Raw genomic sequence first — 19,627 nt, forward strand, 5'->3', positions numbered from 1 at the left:
TCAGTTTTAAAGTGTCAGTAACAGTATCTTAACAATAAAACTAAGGTATAAACTGATTCCAACTGTTACCTCCATATTCAACCCAAACAGTTAAACTTTGACACTGCAAAGTGGGAATGTCAACTAAATGACAGGCAAGCATTTCATTATCATTATCTAGCAAAATGCATGATACATGACTTCACAATATAATTTCCTAACCTACTTCACAATAAAAACGTAACTGGTGGGGCTCTTGAAGTTGACAGATGATGTGCTTGGCAGACAGCTATAATTCTAGAGAATGAACCATCCTTTCTAGTCAACCTTCAAATATTTTCTAAATGATAATTTTAGAATCATAGTGTAATTTAGTTAAATCTTTCTAAAATGTACAAAAATATTCACTCAGCTAACTGGATTCTAACCCTCAGGTTTTTTTTCTAAAATTGAGATTCACATTGCTACATCTCTAAGTCAACCCAAAGCGATGCATTTGGCCTGTTTCTGGGGTGCTCAGATTTCTGCAAGCTAAGTCCTAAGTGTAGTAACTAGACTAGCCTGGTAACTAGTCCCTTTACAATAAAAATGTCTCCGTTTGGGGCCCATGGCGATGAGAACATCTTTGCTCTGGTGAGTGGACGGTGATGGTGATGGTGATGGTGATGGTCAGTCTCTGGACCTCAAGAGTGAACACATGCATGCTCTATTGCAGCAGCACGCCCAACTGCTACTCTTACAGGGGTATGCGATCAACAGTGTGCAGAGGAAACACTGAAAGGAAGCTCCACACTTTTCTGTTTGGCTCTAATTATTATGTGCTTAGATTTAATTAGTGGAATCAGAACTGGCTCAGGGAAACAAGCACACACTGGTGTGTTCCAGAGAGCACAGCACTCACGCTACGCACTGCTGTGACTAACCTAATACCTTCTAATTCCTGTCCCCCAAACAGAAGTCACTAAGTACCCACTCTACAGAGCACTGTCAGAGCAGGGGCTATTGTCTTCCAGTCTGAGGAGGAAATGAAACCCAACTGTAATTCTCCAGGAGTTTTAGTGATTAAAAATAGTTAATAATTTCAAGTAGCAAAGCCTGCCTAGTTTTGTTATTTAACAACCTCTTTCCTCTCTTTGTGGAGTTGTATCAAGTACCACTCTCACCCTTCCTAGTCTTAGGCAGCCCAGAATTACTGTTTTCTTCTCAACTGTGTTATTGCATCCTTGGTCTAGGTTACTCATCACCCAGGTTCTGTAAACTCCTAGTCATTGCACAATTGCATTTCAATATAAAATATGGGGTAAGAACAGACAAAGCAGAGGCACAGAAGCCTCGCACTGCACACACCTAAGCTGAGGGCACCCTCCTTACTTTATTTCACTCACCTCCTACTTTAGCACCAGGTGATCAGGTTTCTATTACTGAATAGGAGACATTCGTGGAAGGCTACTGTAACAGACCAGGCACCCAGACAGGACTTTATACTAGGCCCTCTTGTTTGGTCCTCATGACAAAATGTGATGTCCTAATCACTCCCCATCTGCAGATAGGGAACTTGAGGGCTCAGACTAATTTGACCAAAATCCACTGTTACAAGTAGCTCAGCTGGGATTCAGAAATAATCTTTGGTTCCTCAACACCACCTCATCCTACTCTACATAGTCCAGGCGCAGTACTGGACTCCAGTTACAGAAGTGCTGTATTAAAACCAACATTTGCAGGGGCTGGGACCTTTCTGTGTGGCTGCCTGCTTCGCTTTAAACCCTCCCAGAAAGCTCACGAGACGAGCATTGTTTGTGCTGCCCAAATGCATTAAGTAACTCATCAAGGATCACACAGCAGAAAAGGCAGAGCCAGGCCTCCTAAGTCCTGGTCAAGGGCTCTCTTCACCACACTGGGGAAGGAAGGAGTTACTCTGGCTGTCAAGCCCACCCATTCTTGTAAGTCAAAAGCTTTTCAAATCCTACCTTCTATAGGTGGCACGGTGTTGAGAACACAGTAGGTGCTAGTTCCGCAGAATACACTTTGGGAAACGCTCTAAGGAAACAGAAAATAAAATGTAAAACTAATCTTTGAAAGACATATTCTGGCTCTTCTGTGATATTCCTGCCAAAGATGCAAATCCTGAATCTAACCACGAGGAAACATCAGATAAATCCAAACATGGGCATTCCACAAAATTACTGGCCTGGGATCTTCCGTGGCAAGGTGAGAAAGACTGACAGCCACTTACAGCCATCTGTGACCACGGAGAATGAAGAGGCCATTGAACATGCACCAGGGTTCTGACATTATTTTTAACAATATTCAAAAGTGAAACAGGCTTTGGGGATTGGGTGTTAGAAATGTCTCAATGCTAATTTCCAGGGTTTGACTACTGTAGTTAGGGAAGACAATGTTCTTGTTTGTGAGATATACACAATACAGCATTTAAGAGTGGCAAAGACATTGGCATATAACAAAGTAACAGTTCAGAGATAGCAGTGCCTTGCACTGCAGGCTTAAGAGCATGTCCAAATTTAAGACACATGTGGAAACATGAGAACATGCACAACCAGTATGGTCTTTATTAGAGTACACATGTGCTGTGCACAGAATAAACACGTAAAACGCCAATACCCATAACTTCCTCATCTGCAGCCAGGATCAACACTATTAACCATGTCCCAGCAACACACCCAACACCTCACTCATACAAAAGACTCAGCTGACTGGCAAACAGCATTATGTAGGAACAGGAAGAGGAGGTCAGAAGACATGGGCTCTGCTCTCGTTACTACATGCAAAGAAATCTCAAGTTTCCATACAAAAACCTACACAGGAAAACTTTAAAGGGGGAAAAAAATGTTTGGATCTCTCCAGTCAATTATTTTCGGTCCTAAGAATGACTTCTTGTCTGGCTGCAATATTAATTGAAACTCTAGATTATTGTAAACCACTTGTTTTTATACCTGGAAAAAAACCAAAGACAATTTCAAGGTCGACAGCTGAAGTACAAAGACTTGAGTTTTGTCACTGACTAGCTATCCTTGGGAAGTAACTGAACCTGTTTCACATCACCACAGGAAGGCAAGATGGCGATCCTATGATGGTACTCCCCTGTCATGTCTCCTCCAAAGTGAGAAAATTCAACTGCCACACCATCTTCACCAACAGCACCCTTACTATGTTAACAAGGATAATCTTTAGCAATGTTAACATTCTCTGAAAGCAAATAAGTTGTCTGACTAAACTTGGCTTCCATGAGTTTTTCCTTTTCCTCTCCCAGCTGCAATGACCCAGAGGCTAGAGGTAAATACAAGACAGCTTTCCTGTAACACAACTCCACTCCCAGAGTAGCTATTGGCTGGCTCCTTAATCTTTCTCTTTGGTGCTGGAAATCTCTCCATCTCACTCTAGCCCTGCCAGACACCAAGCCCATCTGCTAGCCACACAGAGAAGGCCGGTTCACATTCAAGGCTTATTTTCTGTCTATTGCCAAAAATAATCAGCATTAAGGGTAATGATACTCAGGCCATCTTAACAGTCTTAAGTCAAAATTTTAAAATCACTAGTGTTTGATGAGACACATTAACATAAATGGCCTTACAAACAATGGGTTTCACATCTAGCTTCCAAGTCTGATAGTAAGTTAGTGGTAAAACATCCCAAATGGCAACACAAAACTCAGACCCTGAGAGCACCATGACAGACACTACCAACAGAACTCAACTACACCTCCTCCACAGCACTGGCTTCATAAGGTTCCCAGTTGATATAAACAGAAAAGAACTTGCATAGCATGGGAGAAAACCTTATAAATCTTAACCTCAAAACCACCTCCAGGTTCTCAAAGCAGATAAACCCAATGGGAAAAACACAAGCACCTTCACTAGACTCTCCTGGGCCAGGCTCAAGGGACTTTCACAGGGCCACATGAGTGCCTTCTCCGGGTGCCTCTCTGCAACAGCGCAGTGGCCTGGCTAAAGAAAGGAGTGCTAGCTAGACCAAGGTCTGCAGAGTGGAAGCCACCCTTCCTGGTTCACCCCTCACTGCTGACAAGTCAGGACATGTCAAGGCCAACAGGATAGCACTACAGCATGGAAAAGCAGAGGTGTGGGTCCAAGTCCTCCTACAGAAGTGAACTGTGTGGCCCTGGAGATAGCGCACCAGAAACCACCTACTCCTCCCTCAGCACGTGTCTCTCTCTTTACTCCTTCCATTTGGTCTATAAATGAGAAAGGGGCATGGCACAGACCACACAGTTCAGGAAGCTGAGACCCAAGAGTAAACAAGGGCATCCTGCCTCCTCAAGGGACATTCTAGAGGGTGAAGTAAACTGACCCTAAGTGGGGTATTTAAATCACTGTGGTAAACGCACACAATAGTGAGAGCTTGAAAGGACTGTCCTCCACAGCTCCTGAATGTGTCACTATGGGAGTATAAAGAGGGTACTTGGTGACAATCATGCAGAAACCTGAATTCCATTTTAACCAAACAAACAAGTCTTGACAGCAGGTATCAAATGGGAAATTTTAAGATTCCGATGCCCAGGATGCAATTCTGACCAATGAGAGCAGAGTATCTAGGAAGGAGACCTATCTAAACACCTTTTGTGCAGGTTCACAAATGAGCCGACAGTGGTAAATTAACAGCCAGTGTGACTATTAGGCAACCACTCTAAGTTCATGTGTGTTTCAATTCAAATGGAAGAGCCCTTGAATGGGACTTCTCCAACTTTCCCTTCATACTGGTAATCTGAGTGAGGGCCTCATTCAAACTTGAATTCTAATCCATGGGTTTCTATGGAGCCAGAAATCCTTCTCTAACAAGCCCCAGAAGATGCCAATGTCATGATTCATGCCACACCATCAGGAACCTTGACCATCAGGAACCAGATGACCAACTTCAGAGATCAAGACTTAGAATCAATCCCCCCGTCCTGGTACTCCTCAACACCCTAATTCTATGAACTAAAAATGTATTGTACAGACTTGGGTAACTTTTCAAAACTATGCCAGAAAATACAAACAACAAGCACAGTATCTATTAAAAGCACCCAAGAGAAGCAATGCCTGTAGAAGCTACATTTTGTAGGTGATGAGGCAGTACTAAAAACAGCATAATGAGAACATCAGACACAGTTGTTTTAAGGCTAAAATGACAGCCACACAAATGCAGAACTACCAACGCAGTAAGTAACGGGGCACAAACTGTCTCCCTCACTGTGTCTTTTCATAGAGCCTAGGTCAGGATGGTATACAAAGGCCCTTTCGTCACGTGCGCACATAGTCTTTGGATGAATTAATAAAATTAAAACACTATACAGTAAACGACTAAAGGCCCTGAAAGAGAGAAGTTACAAGAGGAAAGCTCTTTACAGCCTTTGCAGTAAACACCGAGAATGTTAAAGCTGGCTAAGGGTTCACAAAGCTTATTAAATCAAAGGGGAGAGCAGCTATATTAAATGCAGTAAGCCACTGTCCCAATTACAAGTGATACATTAAACATTTTTGTCACCTACTCTATCAAGACTTGGACTGATTCTTGAAAACCCAGTCATTGCACGTGTAAGTGATAGATTAAGTAGAGTAATGGATAGCATGTCTCGGGTCTCACAGAGCATTCTAGGCATAGCATCTTAGGAGTAAGGCAAAGTAAGTCATAAACCATGTTAATAAGCTCAAGCACCATTAACATCTATAAGCACATGCCAAAGTCCCAAACAGGGTCCCTGTGTCCCTCATCTCCAAGGAGCAGCTCTGGCATCCACCCTCTTCTACCCCATGACAGGGACTTCCTCTGCACTGAGACAGATGAGATGGTACAAACTCATGCCTGACACTCTAGGAGCCAGGTCAGAAGATGCTCACTCCCTGCTGAGAACTGATCACAAAGTCATTCCCGACTGCAGTAGAGAAAGGCCCAGAAAAGGAAACAGGCTCACTAGCAATCTCAGAATAATGCCATCTGTAAACTAACTTTAATTGCAGAAGACTCAAGCCTTTCAGAAATGTCTTCAACTAACCTAAAATGCCACCTTTAATCCCTAAGTCACTCTCCATCTAAAGCCAATTAACAGTTTTTCTTCCCTGATAAACATTTTCTAACATACTCAAAATCTGACTGTATATCAAGGGCATCCTTGAAGGGATGCCTGTCTAGCCCATTCATTCCATTATCTGAAGTGCTTCATTCAATGTCTGCCACAAAGTAGTAGTTCAGGTATTTGTATCATGTATAAATGATCACCATTTCTGAGAGTTCATGGAAAGGAAAGCATAACGCCCTGTCTTTAATTAAGGCCTTCTGCGTCCGCTAGCGCAGGCCTGCCACACCCTACCCTGCGCCACACCCTACCCTGCAGCTCTCAGACAATGCTCTGAGGCACTGGCTCTTGGTACTCCTGCCCCACATAGCAGCAGATGAGCAGCCATGAAGTCTCAGTCCAGTGATGTTGTGGATGTTTTTTAGAACAAGTCATGTCTCTTTATTCATTCAACAAAGTGGACAAAATGAATTGTCACAGACACTAACAGCCAATATTAAATTTTTGGTCACAATACAAGCCTACTAAATAAGAAAGTGCCAAGTCTGTCAAAAAACACACTTTGGAGACACTCCATGAAACCAGGTTAATGACATCTGAGACTGAAAAACCAACATACGATGCTTTATCCTTTCCCTGAACTACAAAGGTTAATGGAGGGGGGTGGGGTCTGTATGTGGGACAGCACAAAAATACCTGAAGCTTATCTATCTCACCACCTTTCACAAAGTCTGAAAGGGCTACGATCCTACAGAACCCTCAAAACACTCCGGAAGGGCAGAGACCAAGCCAAGGCAAACACATCACTGAAAGGGTCAAGTCTAGATGACAGCTCTTCCCTTCTCCCAGCAGGCAAAATAACCCAATGAAACACCAACTGCTAAGGGAGCTAGACAAGTGAAGTTGGGCTCTCCAACAGAGTTGGATTCAAAGGCAAACATCCAGGACAGGCCACAACAAAGCCGCAGACCTGAGCAGCTTCTCAGAACTAGCTTTAGAATGCATCCAGACACATCAGGCTCATTCACCATAACCAAAGATGTGTGTAGGATATAAAGTGATCTCAGAATTTTTTGGGGGGAGTGGGGGCTTTACAAATATGAATCATTATTGTTACAATTTTCCTAAGTTTAATTTGTCCAGGAATTCAGTATATCCAATGGTCAGATTAGTAAATGTCCTCACTTGTACAAATATTCTTACTCCAGAGGAACACATTCTGGAAACAATCATGTAAGCTCTAAACTGACCCTGTGTTAGTGATACCTGCAAACTGCTCAGAGACAGAGTGAAATTATCAGCAGAGTCAATCAGGCCCTCCACCTAACACCACATCATGTCCAAGTGGCATCTCACATAAAATCTTAAATTTAATCCGACAGGTAGTAGCAGACATAGGGCCATTCCAGAAAAAGAAGACAAGAGCAAGTCTGTCTGGGCACTTGACTTGATCACTGGCAGGGAGACAGGCTCCCTGCACAGCTCCTAGCCTCCACAGGGACTGGGATGCTGCCCCACAAGTTCCCAGAGATGGGGCAAGAAAAGTACAGAAAAAAATTTTCAGGACTTCTGAAGCATTTTCACCACCCATCACCTATCACTACAGCTCCAAAAATAAAGCTAAAGGAGAAAATGACACTGTTTCCACAAAAGCAATGAGTCACAGGCCAAGACAATGGCAAACATGTCTGCCCCACCCACAGCTGAGGTGTGGAAGTGGGTGAGCCTCAATGTGAACATAGCAGAGCTAGGAAGGCACTAGGAAGATCAGAAGAGGCTCTCACAAAGTCCACGTGCATCTCCTCACGGACTTCACTGAGAAAAGCAGCTCCCAACCACACTCCCAGCATGGTTAGTTACCATTAAACTACTCAAGACTTCTAGCAAGCTTAGTTATCAGACTGCCAAACCCAGGAAGGCTCAGAGGCAGAAATCAGAAGGGAAGAAACAGTGCTAAAATCCCACACATCAACAGAAGAGCTGGGAGAGCAAGGACAGGCTTTGTTTTGTTTTCCAAAATAATAAAAACTGGACACAGGCTGAAAAGTTATAGCAGCTTGTGCTCATCTGCCAAAAAGTAAATGCTCCACTCACAAGGCCCCCAAACAGCACAGTATTAGACACAGCCCTGTTCCACAACTTACATCCAACACAATGAAAACAAGTTAGCAAAGAAAATGTCATTAAATTCCATGCATTCTACATATTATCAAAGCAAAGGAGCAGTCTTGTCCCTTTGTTTGTGTAACATATAAAATGCATCCAAACGGATTGGCTCATCTCATCCTCAACAGCATCCTAATATAGATGGAGGAGTCATCTGCACTGGTCAGGAGCCTCAGGGAAACAATACTTTATCAAGGGCCAGCTACAAGACAGCAATGTTAATGGCATGAAATGGGACCTGTGTATGCCTCTAGTGTGATGATACATGGACACATCTTAACCGTCATCAGCAACTCCCATCACTGCAAGTTCCCACCCTACCCTACCATCTGCATCCACAGGACCTCCACTTGAAGCACTGACCTAATGTGTCCCAGTCACATTGTCCCTCCTTCCTGCTCTGGCGCTGACAGCTTCATACAGTCTTAAGCCTTTAATATGGGTGCACTTGCTTTCACTTCCTGGGTTGGGACTTCTACCATCTTGCTACCCAGCTCATCTTCACTGGCTGGTAGAGGAAAATGTCAAGTGGGAGAGGCTCATTAACAGGAACTGAGGGTAGCCTCCCACTAAATGAGTCCTCAGAAGACCCTGGGTGCTTGGAAACCAACTGGTCCTTCCCCATGAGAGCCCAGCCCTGACTAATACAGAAATGATTGATAGGTTCATGAGGCCCTAGGCACCACTTAGCCACACCCTTCTGAACTTCAGAGCCACAAGGAGCCCTAGAGTAATAGCTGTCATGTTTAAGCGGTGAGTTTGTGGTCATGTTTACAGCATCAGTAGATTAACTACACAGCCACAGACCAACAGGTACAGCTGCCCCATTTTTGTTTATCTCCTTACACAATTATTTCACTATCATTTCCTTCAATAATTACATATACCACCAAAATTTGTTTTTTTTTTTTTAATGAGTGTTCAGCCGTCATGTATGTCTACACACCATTTATATGCCTGGTGCATGCCAGAAGAGGATGTCAGATTCCTAGAACTGGCATTTCAGAAGGCTGTGACCTCACATGTGGGTACTAAGACTCAAACCTGGGTCCTTTACAAGAGCAGCCAGTGCTCTTAACCACTGAATTATCTATCCAGCCCCAACACTAAAATTCTTAAAGAATCACTCATTTATTGCTACTCCTCTATTCTCTTCTGCTCTGACAGCAACATAACAACTAAGACCCATCCCTAAGCCTCATTCATACATGGTAACCTGGGTTCTTGTTCAGTTGCCTCTCTAGTCATTCTTTCCCAGCCTCTACTTGTCCTCTTCCCCTTTCTACCCTCAAATACCTTCTCTTCCCCCGCGACAACCTCAAGCACTCCATATAGTTCTCCTAGTTCTTTTGCAATCATTCACTCTATCTAACGAAACTGCAGTTACTGCTCTGAAATGGAGGGACAAAACACTGAGTCAATCAAGCAAGGATATGGCTTCTATGGAGTTTATGCTCCCGCAGAACCCTCCAGATGGACCCACCAATTTCCACTTTGCCCTGTGCCAAGATTGCCTGCCATCATCTTCAATGACAGGGTCCCCTTGCTGTCTGACAGTACCATGAAGAAACAAAGTATGCTGGATTAAACCTTGGCCCACATTTCCAGTGTGGCACATACTTTTGCATCATCTTCTCGTGTAGTCACTTCTCACTCTGGCCTCACCAAGCTGCTAGTAGAATGTGGTTCAAAATCTAGGAGGCATCTTCTATCAAGGCCTACACCCAGCTACAAAACTCATTCGCTCATTTAGTGTGTGTGTGTGTGTGTGTGTGTGCTCACTCACATGCACGAGTATACACTCAGGCCCACTAGCTCTTTCTTCAACCAAACAATATCAAGAGCTCTTGTCAGGTACAATTTCTCTAGATACTGGTCAACCCTAAACCAATGATGTTAAACCAGACACCCATGCCCATCCTCTAGAAACATGTATGTAAATGAGGAAAAAGGGGAGTGAGCAAGCAACTCCAAGGCTATGAACAGAAGAGCAGAGTGCTGTGGCATGCTGATATCCAATCTGGACAGAGGAGAGGCCAAGAATGTCTGATTGAGTCTCATCTAAACAGAAATCCAGAGACAGACAGACAGACAGACAGACAGACAGACAGACAGACAGACACACACACACACACACACACACACAGAGCCATCAAGGACATGTGAGCTGTGGACCTAGGCCTGCATTCTGGAGGAAGTACACCCTTCTAGGTCAAGAGTAGATGTGGTCTTGCCTACAACCACAACAAAGTACAGATCACACAGACAATCATAATTTGAAAACTTCAACATGGTATTGTATAGATGAGCTATGTAAAGTGGAGTCAAAGAGCCCTCATCAGTACCCTAGAGGAGAAATGGCTTTATCCAATCAATTCCACTCCTTTACTGAAAATAAAAACTTTAAAAGTTACAGGGTCAGAATATAACCGAAGAATTATCTACACTACCAGCCCACCTGGTCACCGAGAACTCTTTCTATAATTCTTTCCTCGGTTATCCTACACCAGCCCTCCACCCTCTCATTTTATATTACATTTGCCTTGACAACACGGAATCCCACCTGTAGTTCACAAGACACCCTGACTAATATCGGTCTCCCCCTATCCCTATCATAGTCCATTTGTTCTGTGAGGACAGGAAAAGAGGCTGAGTCTGTCCTTTCCTGAGCTCTGCACATACACTGTTGTTATCTGCTAAGTAAATGACCTCACTCAAAAGCACAGTAACGCATGCCCCATAGTAAATACTAGAATATCTTCTGCCTCCAACAACTGTATAATTGTCAATGCCGCTCTCACTCACAGACACACTAATACACACAGACACACACAGACATACAGACACATAGACACACACACACACACACACACACACAAAATGTTGATTCTCTATTAACCAGAATGTGTACTAACCAACATGCCATGTTTTTCAGCACACTTTCAGCTCAAAGGAACACACAGGCTGTAGTACTGCTGCTTTCTGCCTAAGATCCTGCAAAGTCTAGTTCCAACCTTGAACATCAGTGTTAAATCAAGACAGCTCATTGCCTTGATAAATTCAGGTAGCAGTATGCTATAAGGTGAGATGCTCTACTTCCTGAGCTAAGCAGGAGCTACAAAGCATATAGGCAGACCCATCAGGAGAACTTTAACTCCCCAAATAGATACAGACTTAACACTTAACATAATCTCAATTGCATTTTCTGTAGAAACTGGAAAGTTGACTCTAATATTCAGATACAGGGATGTGTATAGTCAAAGCAATCCTTAAACACACACACACACACACACACACACGCACGCGCGCGCACACACACACACACACACACACACACACAGGAGACAGCTGGAGGCTTGCAAACCCAGCACTCAGGATGCTGAAGCAGTAGGATTTACAGCAGGTATGAGGCCAACCTAGGGTACATCAAAACTCAGCCTAAAAACAAAACACCACTGTATATACTGCTCCAGTCAGAGATGAAGAACGTGGTGGTGGCAGGACAGACATGTGCAGAGAGAACAAATGAGGGCTTATGCACCAGGAAAAAATCTTCACACTGACAGTAAAACCATTCAATGAGGAAAAAAACAGCTTTTCAGCAAATAGTATTAAACAACTGGTAAATAAACATCCACACAGGATGGAAGCCACCTTCACACCACAAGCAAAAACTGACACGAAAACGAACCAGAGATCTAAACATGAGAGCTAATGCTGTAAGTTTAAGAAGGATGAACATAGGGTTTCATGACCTTGGGTGAGGCCATGGCTTCTCAACTGTGACACCAACTGATAGATACTACCTTATCAAATTGCAAAGCTCCATGCTTTAACAGACCATTAAGAAAATGAAAAGGCAGCCCATTAAATGGAAGAAAAATACCTGGCTAAGAACTGATATTCAGAAGCTAGGCATTGGTGGTGCATGCCTTTAATCCCAGCACTCGGGAGGCAGAGGCAGGTGGACCTCTATAAATTTGAGGCCAGCCTGGTCTACACAGCAATTTCTAGGACAAGCTCCAAAGGTACAGAAAAACCCTGTCTTGAAAAACCAAAAACAAAAACAAAAACGAAAACAAAAAACAACTGATACTCAGAACTTAGAAAGAACTCTTAACATTAGCAGGAAAAAATAAAAACTGACTACAAAAATAGAAATAAATCAGGCAGACACACACATGACCAAAAAAACCTATGAACAGACACCATCATTAGTAATCAGAGAAATGCAAATTAAAACTACAACTGTCAATTCCCATCTGTAAGGACAGCAAAAGTAACAAAGATGGGCAATACAAGTGTTAGCAAGGGGAGGAACTAGAACCTTCAGCCCTGCTAGTGGGAGCACCTTCAGGGTAGCCACTCTGCAGAAGAATCCAGGTTAAGAGCAGAGTAAACTGTGAATGCACTTCCACCTTAGGCATGCTGCTCAAAAGAACAGAAAACAGTTGCATTTCCTAACAAGAACGATACATGCTCACTGACTAGTGCGTGGATACTCACGAAGTGGCAGAAACTTACAAGGGACATGACACCCAGAAAAGCAGTGAAGTGACATAAACTTCAGAGCATCATCCCAACAGAAACTCGCCAGTCACACAAAACACAGAGCCCACGTATATGAGATGTCCAGAACAGACAAACACACCAAGACAGGAGGCAGATTAATTAGTAAATGCTCACGTCAAGGAAGAATGAGGAATGCCTCCTAAAGCATACAAATTTTTATTTGTATATTAATTGCACAAAATGTTGGATTCCATGGTGACGTTGTCATACATACTATGTAACATGCTTTGATTTCAACAGGGTTTTTCTTCTGGATTGATGAGAATGCTGTGGATTTATGCAGTGGAGATAGCAACACAACTGTTAATATACCAAAGAACAAAAAAGGTCAGAGTCTGTGTGATGACATAAGAATTCTACCTTAATAAGGTTTTTGTTTTGTGTTAAAGGAATCAAGCCAAGTGTAGTGACACTTGTAATCCCAGCACTTGAGAAGTAGAGGCAGGAAGATCAGGAGTTCTAGGCCAGTCTCAGCTCCATGAGACTATAGCTCAAAAAAAAAAAAAAAAAACCACACCCAGAAAGAATCCATTGCTTTTAACTACTAAGACTCCTTACACTTCCATCTTTTGTTAAGCAAAGCACAATACTAATGCTTCCCTGCATATAATCTACTCAAGGTCATCACTAATGAAACATCAATTGTCAAACTCCTCTAAGTGTACAAAATTCACAGGCTCTCCACCCCTTACAGTCTGCCAAACTGTTCTTTCAGTTTTCAATTTGCTTTCTGTAATGCCATGAGAAACAATGAAAAACAAGAGATAAGAAACAGCAGGAAGACGTAAAGGAAAGGCCCAACGATATGCACACAAGTGGCCACAGGGTAACACATCTGGGCTCCTACCATATTCATTCTCAGAACACTATGTGACATATGCAGTCACCTGCAGAGATCAGTGGCACTAGATACCTAGAACTGGAGTTTCAGGCAGTTGTGAGCAATCTAACATGGGCGCTGAGAACAGAGCTACACAAACTACAAAAACTGCAAGCGCTCTTAACTGCTAAGCCATCTCTCCATCTAGCCCATGTCTTCCATGTTTACCTAAACATGCAGAACTCCAACCACTAAGCTGACTATCCACAACTGGGGTAAAGGAAATGAAGCCTATTCAAAGAGCTGAACCATGAAATCAAGCTGACATTGACACCCACCCCCCAAAATACCTGCCATACCTGTTAATGCCCACAGGGCAAAGAACACACAAACCACTATATTCTTGGTATCCCACTTTGCCGTCAAAGCACAAGTTCTGGATAATCACAGAACTCATCCACTAGTAGTTTATTTCTCATCCACCAAGGATGGTTGACCAAGACCTTCGCCTCCAATCTGTAGCTACAATGAACACTTTTCGATTTTTCGTTAGTGTGTGTGTGTGTGTGTGTGTGTGTGTGTGTGTGTGTGGATTAGAAGATGACTTGCAGGAGTTAGTCCTTTCCTTTTTCCATGTGGCTTCAGGGGATCTAATTCAGGTGATCAGGCTTAATGGCACACACCTTTATCCATTAAGACATCTTGCCAGCCCACAGTATCTTTTACAATGCTTACTGGAGTCGGTTTAAGGTGCCATGATCCCTGCAAGTGCAACAGCCCCTTCCCACACCCTGATTAACCCTCTATATAACTAGCAGACCACTCATCCTAGCCCACCTCCATCAAGACAAACACCTAGCCTATGGACACAAGGCAGGGCTCAGTCCGATTCTGTCTTGAGTATTTCTGAACCTACTGAGCCAAAGGTGACATGACCACTAAACTAGAGTCAAGACATGCATGGACCATGACTGTTGGCCAGAGCAAGCGACAGCTACATGGAATTAAGCTAAGAAATGAATGAAGAAGGCCCAGTAGCTAGAAAAAAATAAAAGGCAACAGAAGAGACAGGAGCCTTGGCATGGAAAGTGAGATCCTAGCTCAGCCCAAAGTGTCTCTAGAGAAAATTTCTGGGGCAAACATACCAGGGACAGTCCCAGACTATCTTACAGCTTCACAAGAATGTCCCAGAAGCTCAGTTGCTGCTCCAGGACTAGAACTAACCCGACTTACCCTGTCCTAAGTGGCTGGTCTCTTACAACCCAAACTGTACTAATGTTTTTTGAGACAAGATTTTACTATGTATGGCTAGTCTGGAACTCACTATATAGGCCTGGCTGGCTTGCCTAGAATGGCTTAAAAATGAGATATTGCCATGGCTTTCTTTTCTTTAAAAGGTGGTAAAATATAGCCAATACACAACTGACCATTGTAGCCATTTTGAACACAGGATTCATCTTGCTTATCACTGCTTACTTTAAAAACAGTCAGAAAGATCACAGGTTTTTATTATTTTACTGAACCTCTTCACTAAATGGCAAGAGCAAGAAACATCTGCAGGGCAGGACTAGCAGGATGAGCAGAAGGTAGCAGAGAGCAGTCCCCACAACTGGAGCAGCAGAGCAGGCGAAGACATGGCCTAACCAACCAGAGGGCAGAGGACTGCAAATATCAAGAGGACAGACAGAAGCTGCCAGGGTGTCAGTCAGGCTGAGAGGTCGTCCCGTCGCCACACTGCATCAGAGGGCACCTGCACAAGCAGCAGTGGTTCACACTTAGAATAATGTGACTGGTACAGAAAACGGATGTCTCTTCCCACTGAAATGCCTGCAGTAAATTCTGAGCTCTAAATTTGGTCAAGTAATCTATGATCAATTTCTGGAGGACCCCTAGAAAGAAAGACAAGTACTTCAAAAGCTCTGAGTACCCACTCACCACCTTTCCACTTGTTATAGCTTTCTTTCTAACACAACAGCTCCCATCAATAAAACTAAATGAGGAAGAAACCTCAACCAAAGCTCTGTCAAAGCCAACAACTCAGCCGGCACATTTCATAACAGCAGAGATGGGAATAACCAGGCAAGGAATATTTACAAGGACACCAGGGACTTGAACTTGCCCCCTGTATCTTTAAGTACAAAACAAACTCTAAGAGTGAATTGCTTTCAAGTCCTCCCGAAACTCCCGACCTGGAGAACCCAGGTTGTGTCCAAGTAAAAATGCTATACTATCGATTGCAATAGACCACGACAACTCCCCTACCCATGAGTTTAACAGGGACAGTTGTGTTTACTGAATTACTGACAATCAATACATTTTAATAACATTTATATTAATTAACTCCAAAAATAGTTAAATTAATATAAATACCACCTTGAGCATACATGTCTGAGGTCAGCAAATATCAGTTTTTCAACTGCAGTCATATATTACTTAAGTCTATTTTCCAAAACCATAACCCTCATCCATACCTAAATAAAGACTTGAAATCCACCAAAGAGGACACCTGAGACTGAGTATTTCAGTGATGGACACCTTCATAAAAACCTTACAATGTCTTCCTTTCTTTAATGTAAATACACTGTGGTAAGAGGAGGGGGTGCTCTCGTGTACAACAAGCAGAAAGAAAACGCCATAAAGGCTATACCTCAAATTCCCCTTCCATGGACTGACCTGGAATGAGCACTTCAAAATGAACGTTCCACAGAGCAGCCTAGTGTGAGCAAGGCAGCTGCAAAGTGAACTGTTATGTCCACCTTCACTTTCTTACCGTCACTAAGACAGAATGGGTACGACTTTCAGAGGTCATTTCTAGGACAGTTGTTTATCCATCAGGACAAACTTCTCACAATCATTACTAACAAGTCATGCCACAGAGCTGAGGTCTGGAGAAGACAGGATGAGAAGTGCCAGAGTCAAAACCAACAAATGGATGGGAAATATCTGAAAAAGACAAGAGGTAAGGAGGCCAAAGAGAGGCTTCTACCTCCTGGCCCCAAGAGTAGCAGCAACGTCAGAAGAAACGCCTGTTGGTGGGGCTCCACAGTCCACAGTCAGCCCTGCGACTTCCAGGAAGAAAGAAACAGCACTCACTACCCAGGAACCAAAGGGGGCTTGTTAAAAAGCCCCTGGGGTGCCAGGCGTTGGGTGACACATGCCTTTAATTCCAGCACTTGGAGGCAGAGGCAGGAGGATCTCTGTTCAAGGCCAGCCTGGTCTACAGAGCTAGTTCCAGGACAGGCTCCAAAGCAATAGAAAAACCTTGTCTCGAAAAAGCAAAACAACAAAAAAGGCCTCTGGAGTTATGACAAGAGGATTAGCCTATCACTGTTGATTCAGGGTAGGACAAGGACGCCAATGCCATGAGACCTATCCAATATGTAAAACTAAATCATCATAGCCCCCAACTTTTCAGGAATCCTGAAAATTCAGAATTTTGAAAATTACAAAATTTTACCATTAAATAGTCCTTTCTTGGGGCCAGCAAGATGTCTTAGCAAGTAAAGCACTTGCCACCAAGCCTGATGGACCAGAGTTTGAGCCCTAAAATCCACACGGTGGAAAGAAATGACTCCACCAAGTGTAGCAGGCTTTCTTGGACCAGCCGTCCAAGAAACTAATAATGAGAGAATTATTATTAATTATGAATGCTTGGTATTAGCGTAGGCTTGTTTTTAGCTATTTTTTTTTTCCTTTAACTTAAATTAACCCATTTCTAATAACCTACGTGCTGCCCCAAGTACTGTCCATTCTGCTGTCCTGGCTGGCTGCCCCTCCACCTCCACCTGTCCCTGGTGTCTGTTCTTCCTTCTTCCAGCCAGCCCTGCTAGACCTCCTCTGCCTAGCCATTGACCAGTCAGCTTTTTTACTAGACCAATCAGGAACCAAATGGAGCTTACACAGACAAGATAAAACAGCAACACATCTTTACATAATTAAAAAAATACAGCATAAACAAAAGAAGCACACCTTTACACAGTTAAGCAAATACAGTATAAACAAATGCAATATATCTTTTACATAGTTAAACAATTATTCTGCAACACAAACACATCTTTACTTAGTTAAACAAATATTCTATTTCACAACAAGCAAGTTGTGCCCCTCACCTCCCCATATCACCCCCACCATACAAATAAGTATTCTAAAAAATAAAAATAAAAAGTCTGGGGTTGGAGAGACGACTAAGCAGTTAAGAACACATACTGCTCTAATGTCATTGGCTCACAACCACTTCCAACTCCAGTGGGTTCCAGAGTCCTCCTTGGGCTTCCAAAGGCATAGAACAGCACTCATTCTCAGGCACACAAGCACGCACACACATACACATACCACATACACACCTTAAAATATAATCTTTTTAAATTAGTATACAGTGATCTGGAGGGTACGAGATCTCATTATAGATGGTTGTGAGCCACCTTGTGGGTGCTGGGAATTGAACTCAGGACCTCTGCAAGAGCAGCCAGTGCTCTTAACCACTGAGCCATCTCTCTAGCCCCTTAAAATATAAATTTTAAAAAATAATCCCTAGGACTGGAGATGGCTAAGTGGCTAAGAACACTGGCTATTCTTCCAAAGGACCAGGCTTGATTTAAAACATTCTCATGGTGTTCACAACTCCCTGTATGACTCCAGTTCCAGGCATACAATGCCCTCTTCTGGCTTCCAAGGGTACCAGGCACAGAAGTGGCACACATACATGCAGGGAGAACACCAAAACACATAAAACAAAATTTAAAAATCTAATAACAAATTTTAAATAAAAATAATTCAGGCTAGAGAGATGGCTCAGTGGTTATATGCATGGGACTGAGGATCAATTCCCAGCACCCACATGGCAGCTTACAAATGTCTGCAACTCCAGTTCCAGGGGATCTGACACCCTCACACCAATGCATGTAAAATAAAATTAAATAAATTTTTAAAAATACATCTTATTATAAAGAAAAATAAATAAAAATAATTCCTGTCTTCAACATTACCAATAGGACTACGGTATGGGTTGAGTGGTAGAGCATCTGATAGCATTCACAGAGCCCTGTGTCCTACTCCCAGAACTTCAAGGGAAAAACTTAAATACAATTAATCTTTACATAAATTATATATACATACACAACCATATGCATGTATGCATAAATAATATACAGTTCCATAACTGTAAATAATATTTAAATAATATCAAAACCATTCAACTCTTAGGAAAAATAGCAACTGTCATGTGTACCTTCAAATGCATATCCAGAAGTGATAGACAGACAGACAGACAAGCCTAGTTCACATATAAGTCACTATCTGTTACCATCAGACAACTCAGTTCAATGTAAAGGTACAGCTCTGTTTAAGGATACAAGGAGCTAGATGTGTCCATGAGTTGTCACGTGGCTTACAACATTGCCTTAGGGACCTGGGGAGACAGTCTAGTCAGTGAAGTGTTTTTGCAGCCATGTAAAACCTGGGCGCACCAGCACACTTCCACCACTGGGAGACAGACACCGGTGGCTCCTTGAGGCTTTCTGACCTGCCATTCCGAATGAGAGAACTGTCTCAGAGCTGGAAGGCCCCACACCAGAAGCTAACTTCTGATCCCCATATGTATTAAGTTTTTATTTAAAAATTGTATTTATATAGTGGGGGCGGGGTATGTGGAGGTCAAAGGACAACTTGCTGGAGTCAGTTCTCTTTCTACCGCATGGGTTATAGGGACCAACTCTGGTCCATCAGCTTGGCTGCAAGTACCCTTACTCACTAAGCCATCTTGCTGACCCCAAAAAAAAGGATAATTTAATGGTAGAACTTTATGATTTTCAGAATTGTTTACCTCTATGGGATTTCTGAAAAGTAAGCTGTGATGATCAGGGTTTATACATGAACACACAAAACAAAGTTTAATTAAAAAAAAAAAATCCAGAGTAAGATACACTGGCAAGGCCGAGTTCATGAGTTCACAAGTACACACACACACACACACACACACACACACACACACACACACCAAAGAGTTTAAGAAAAAGATGGGATCAACAGAAATGACTGCAGTTCTGATCATCCACTCTAACCAT

General features: G+C 42.8%; 1 protein-coding gene across 1 annotated transcript in view; it reads right to left on the bottom strand.

The window, feature by feature from the left end:
* Positions 1-19,627, bottom strand: part of Camta1 (calmodulin binding transcription activator 1) — an 804,682-nt gene that overhangs the window by 775,589 nt on the left and 9,466 nt on the right. Inside the window, exon 2 of the mRNA XM_051173965.1 lies at positions 1,947-2,016. Within this exon, the coding sequence (XP_051029922.1) occupies positions 1,947-2,016 (70 nt within the window). The remainder of the gene's footprint in view (positions 1-1,946; positions 2,017-19,627) is intronic.

Source organism: Phodopus roborovskii, unplaced genomic scaffold (genome assembly GCF_943737965.1).
Source record: "Phodopus roborovskii unplaced genomic scaffold, PHOROB, whole genome shotgun sequence".
NCBI classification, from domain to species: domain Eukaryota; kingdom Metazoa; phylum Chordata; class Mammalia; order Rodentia; family Cricetidae; genus Phodopus; species Phodopus roborovskii.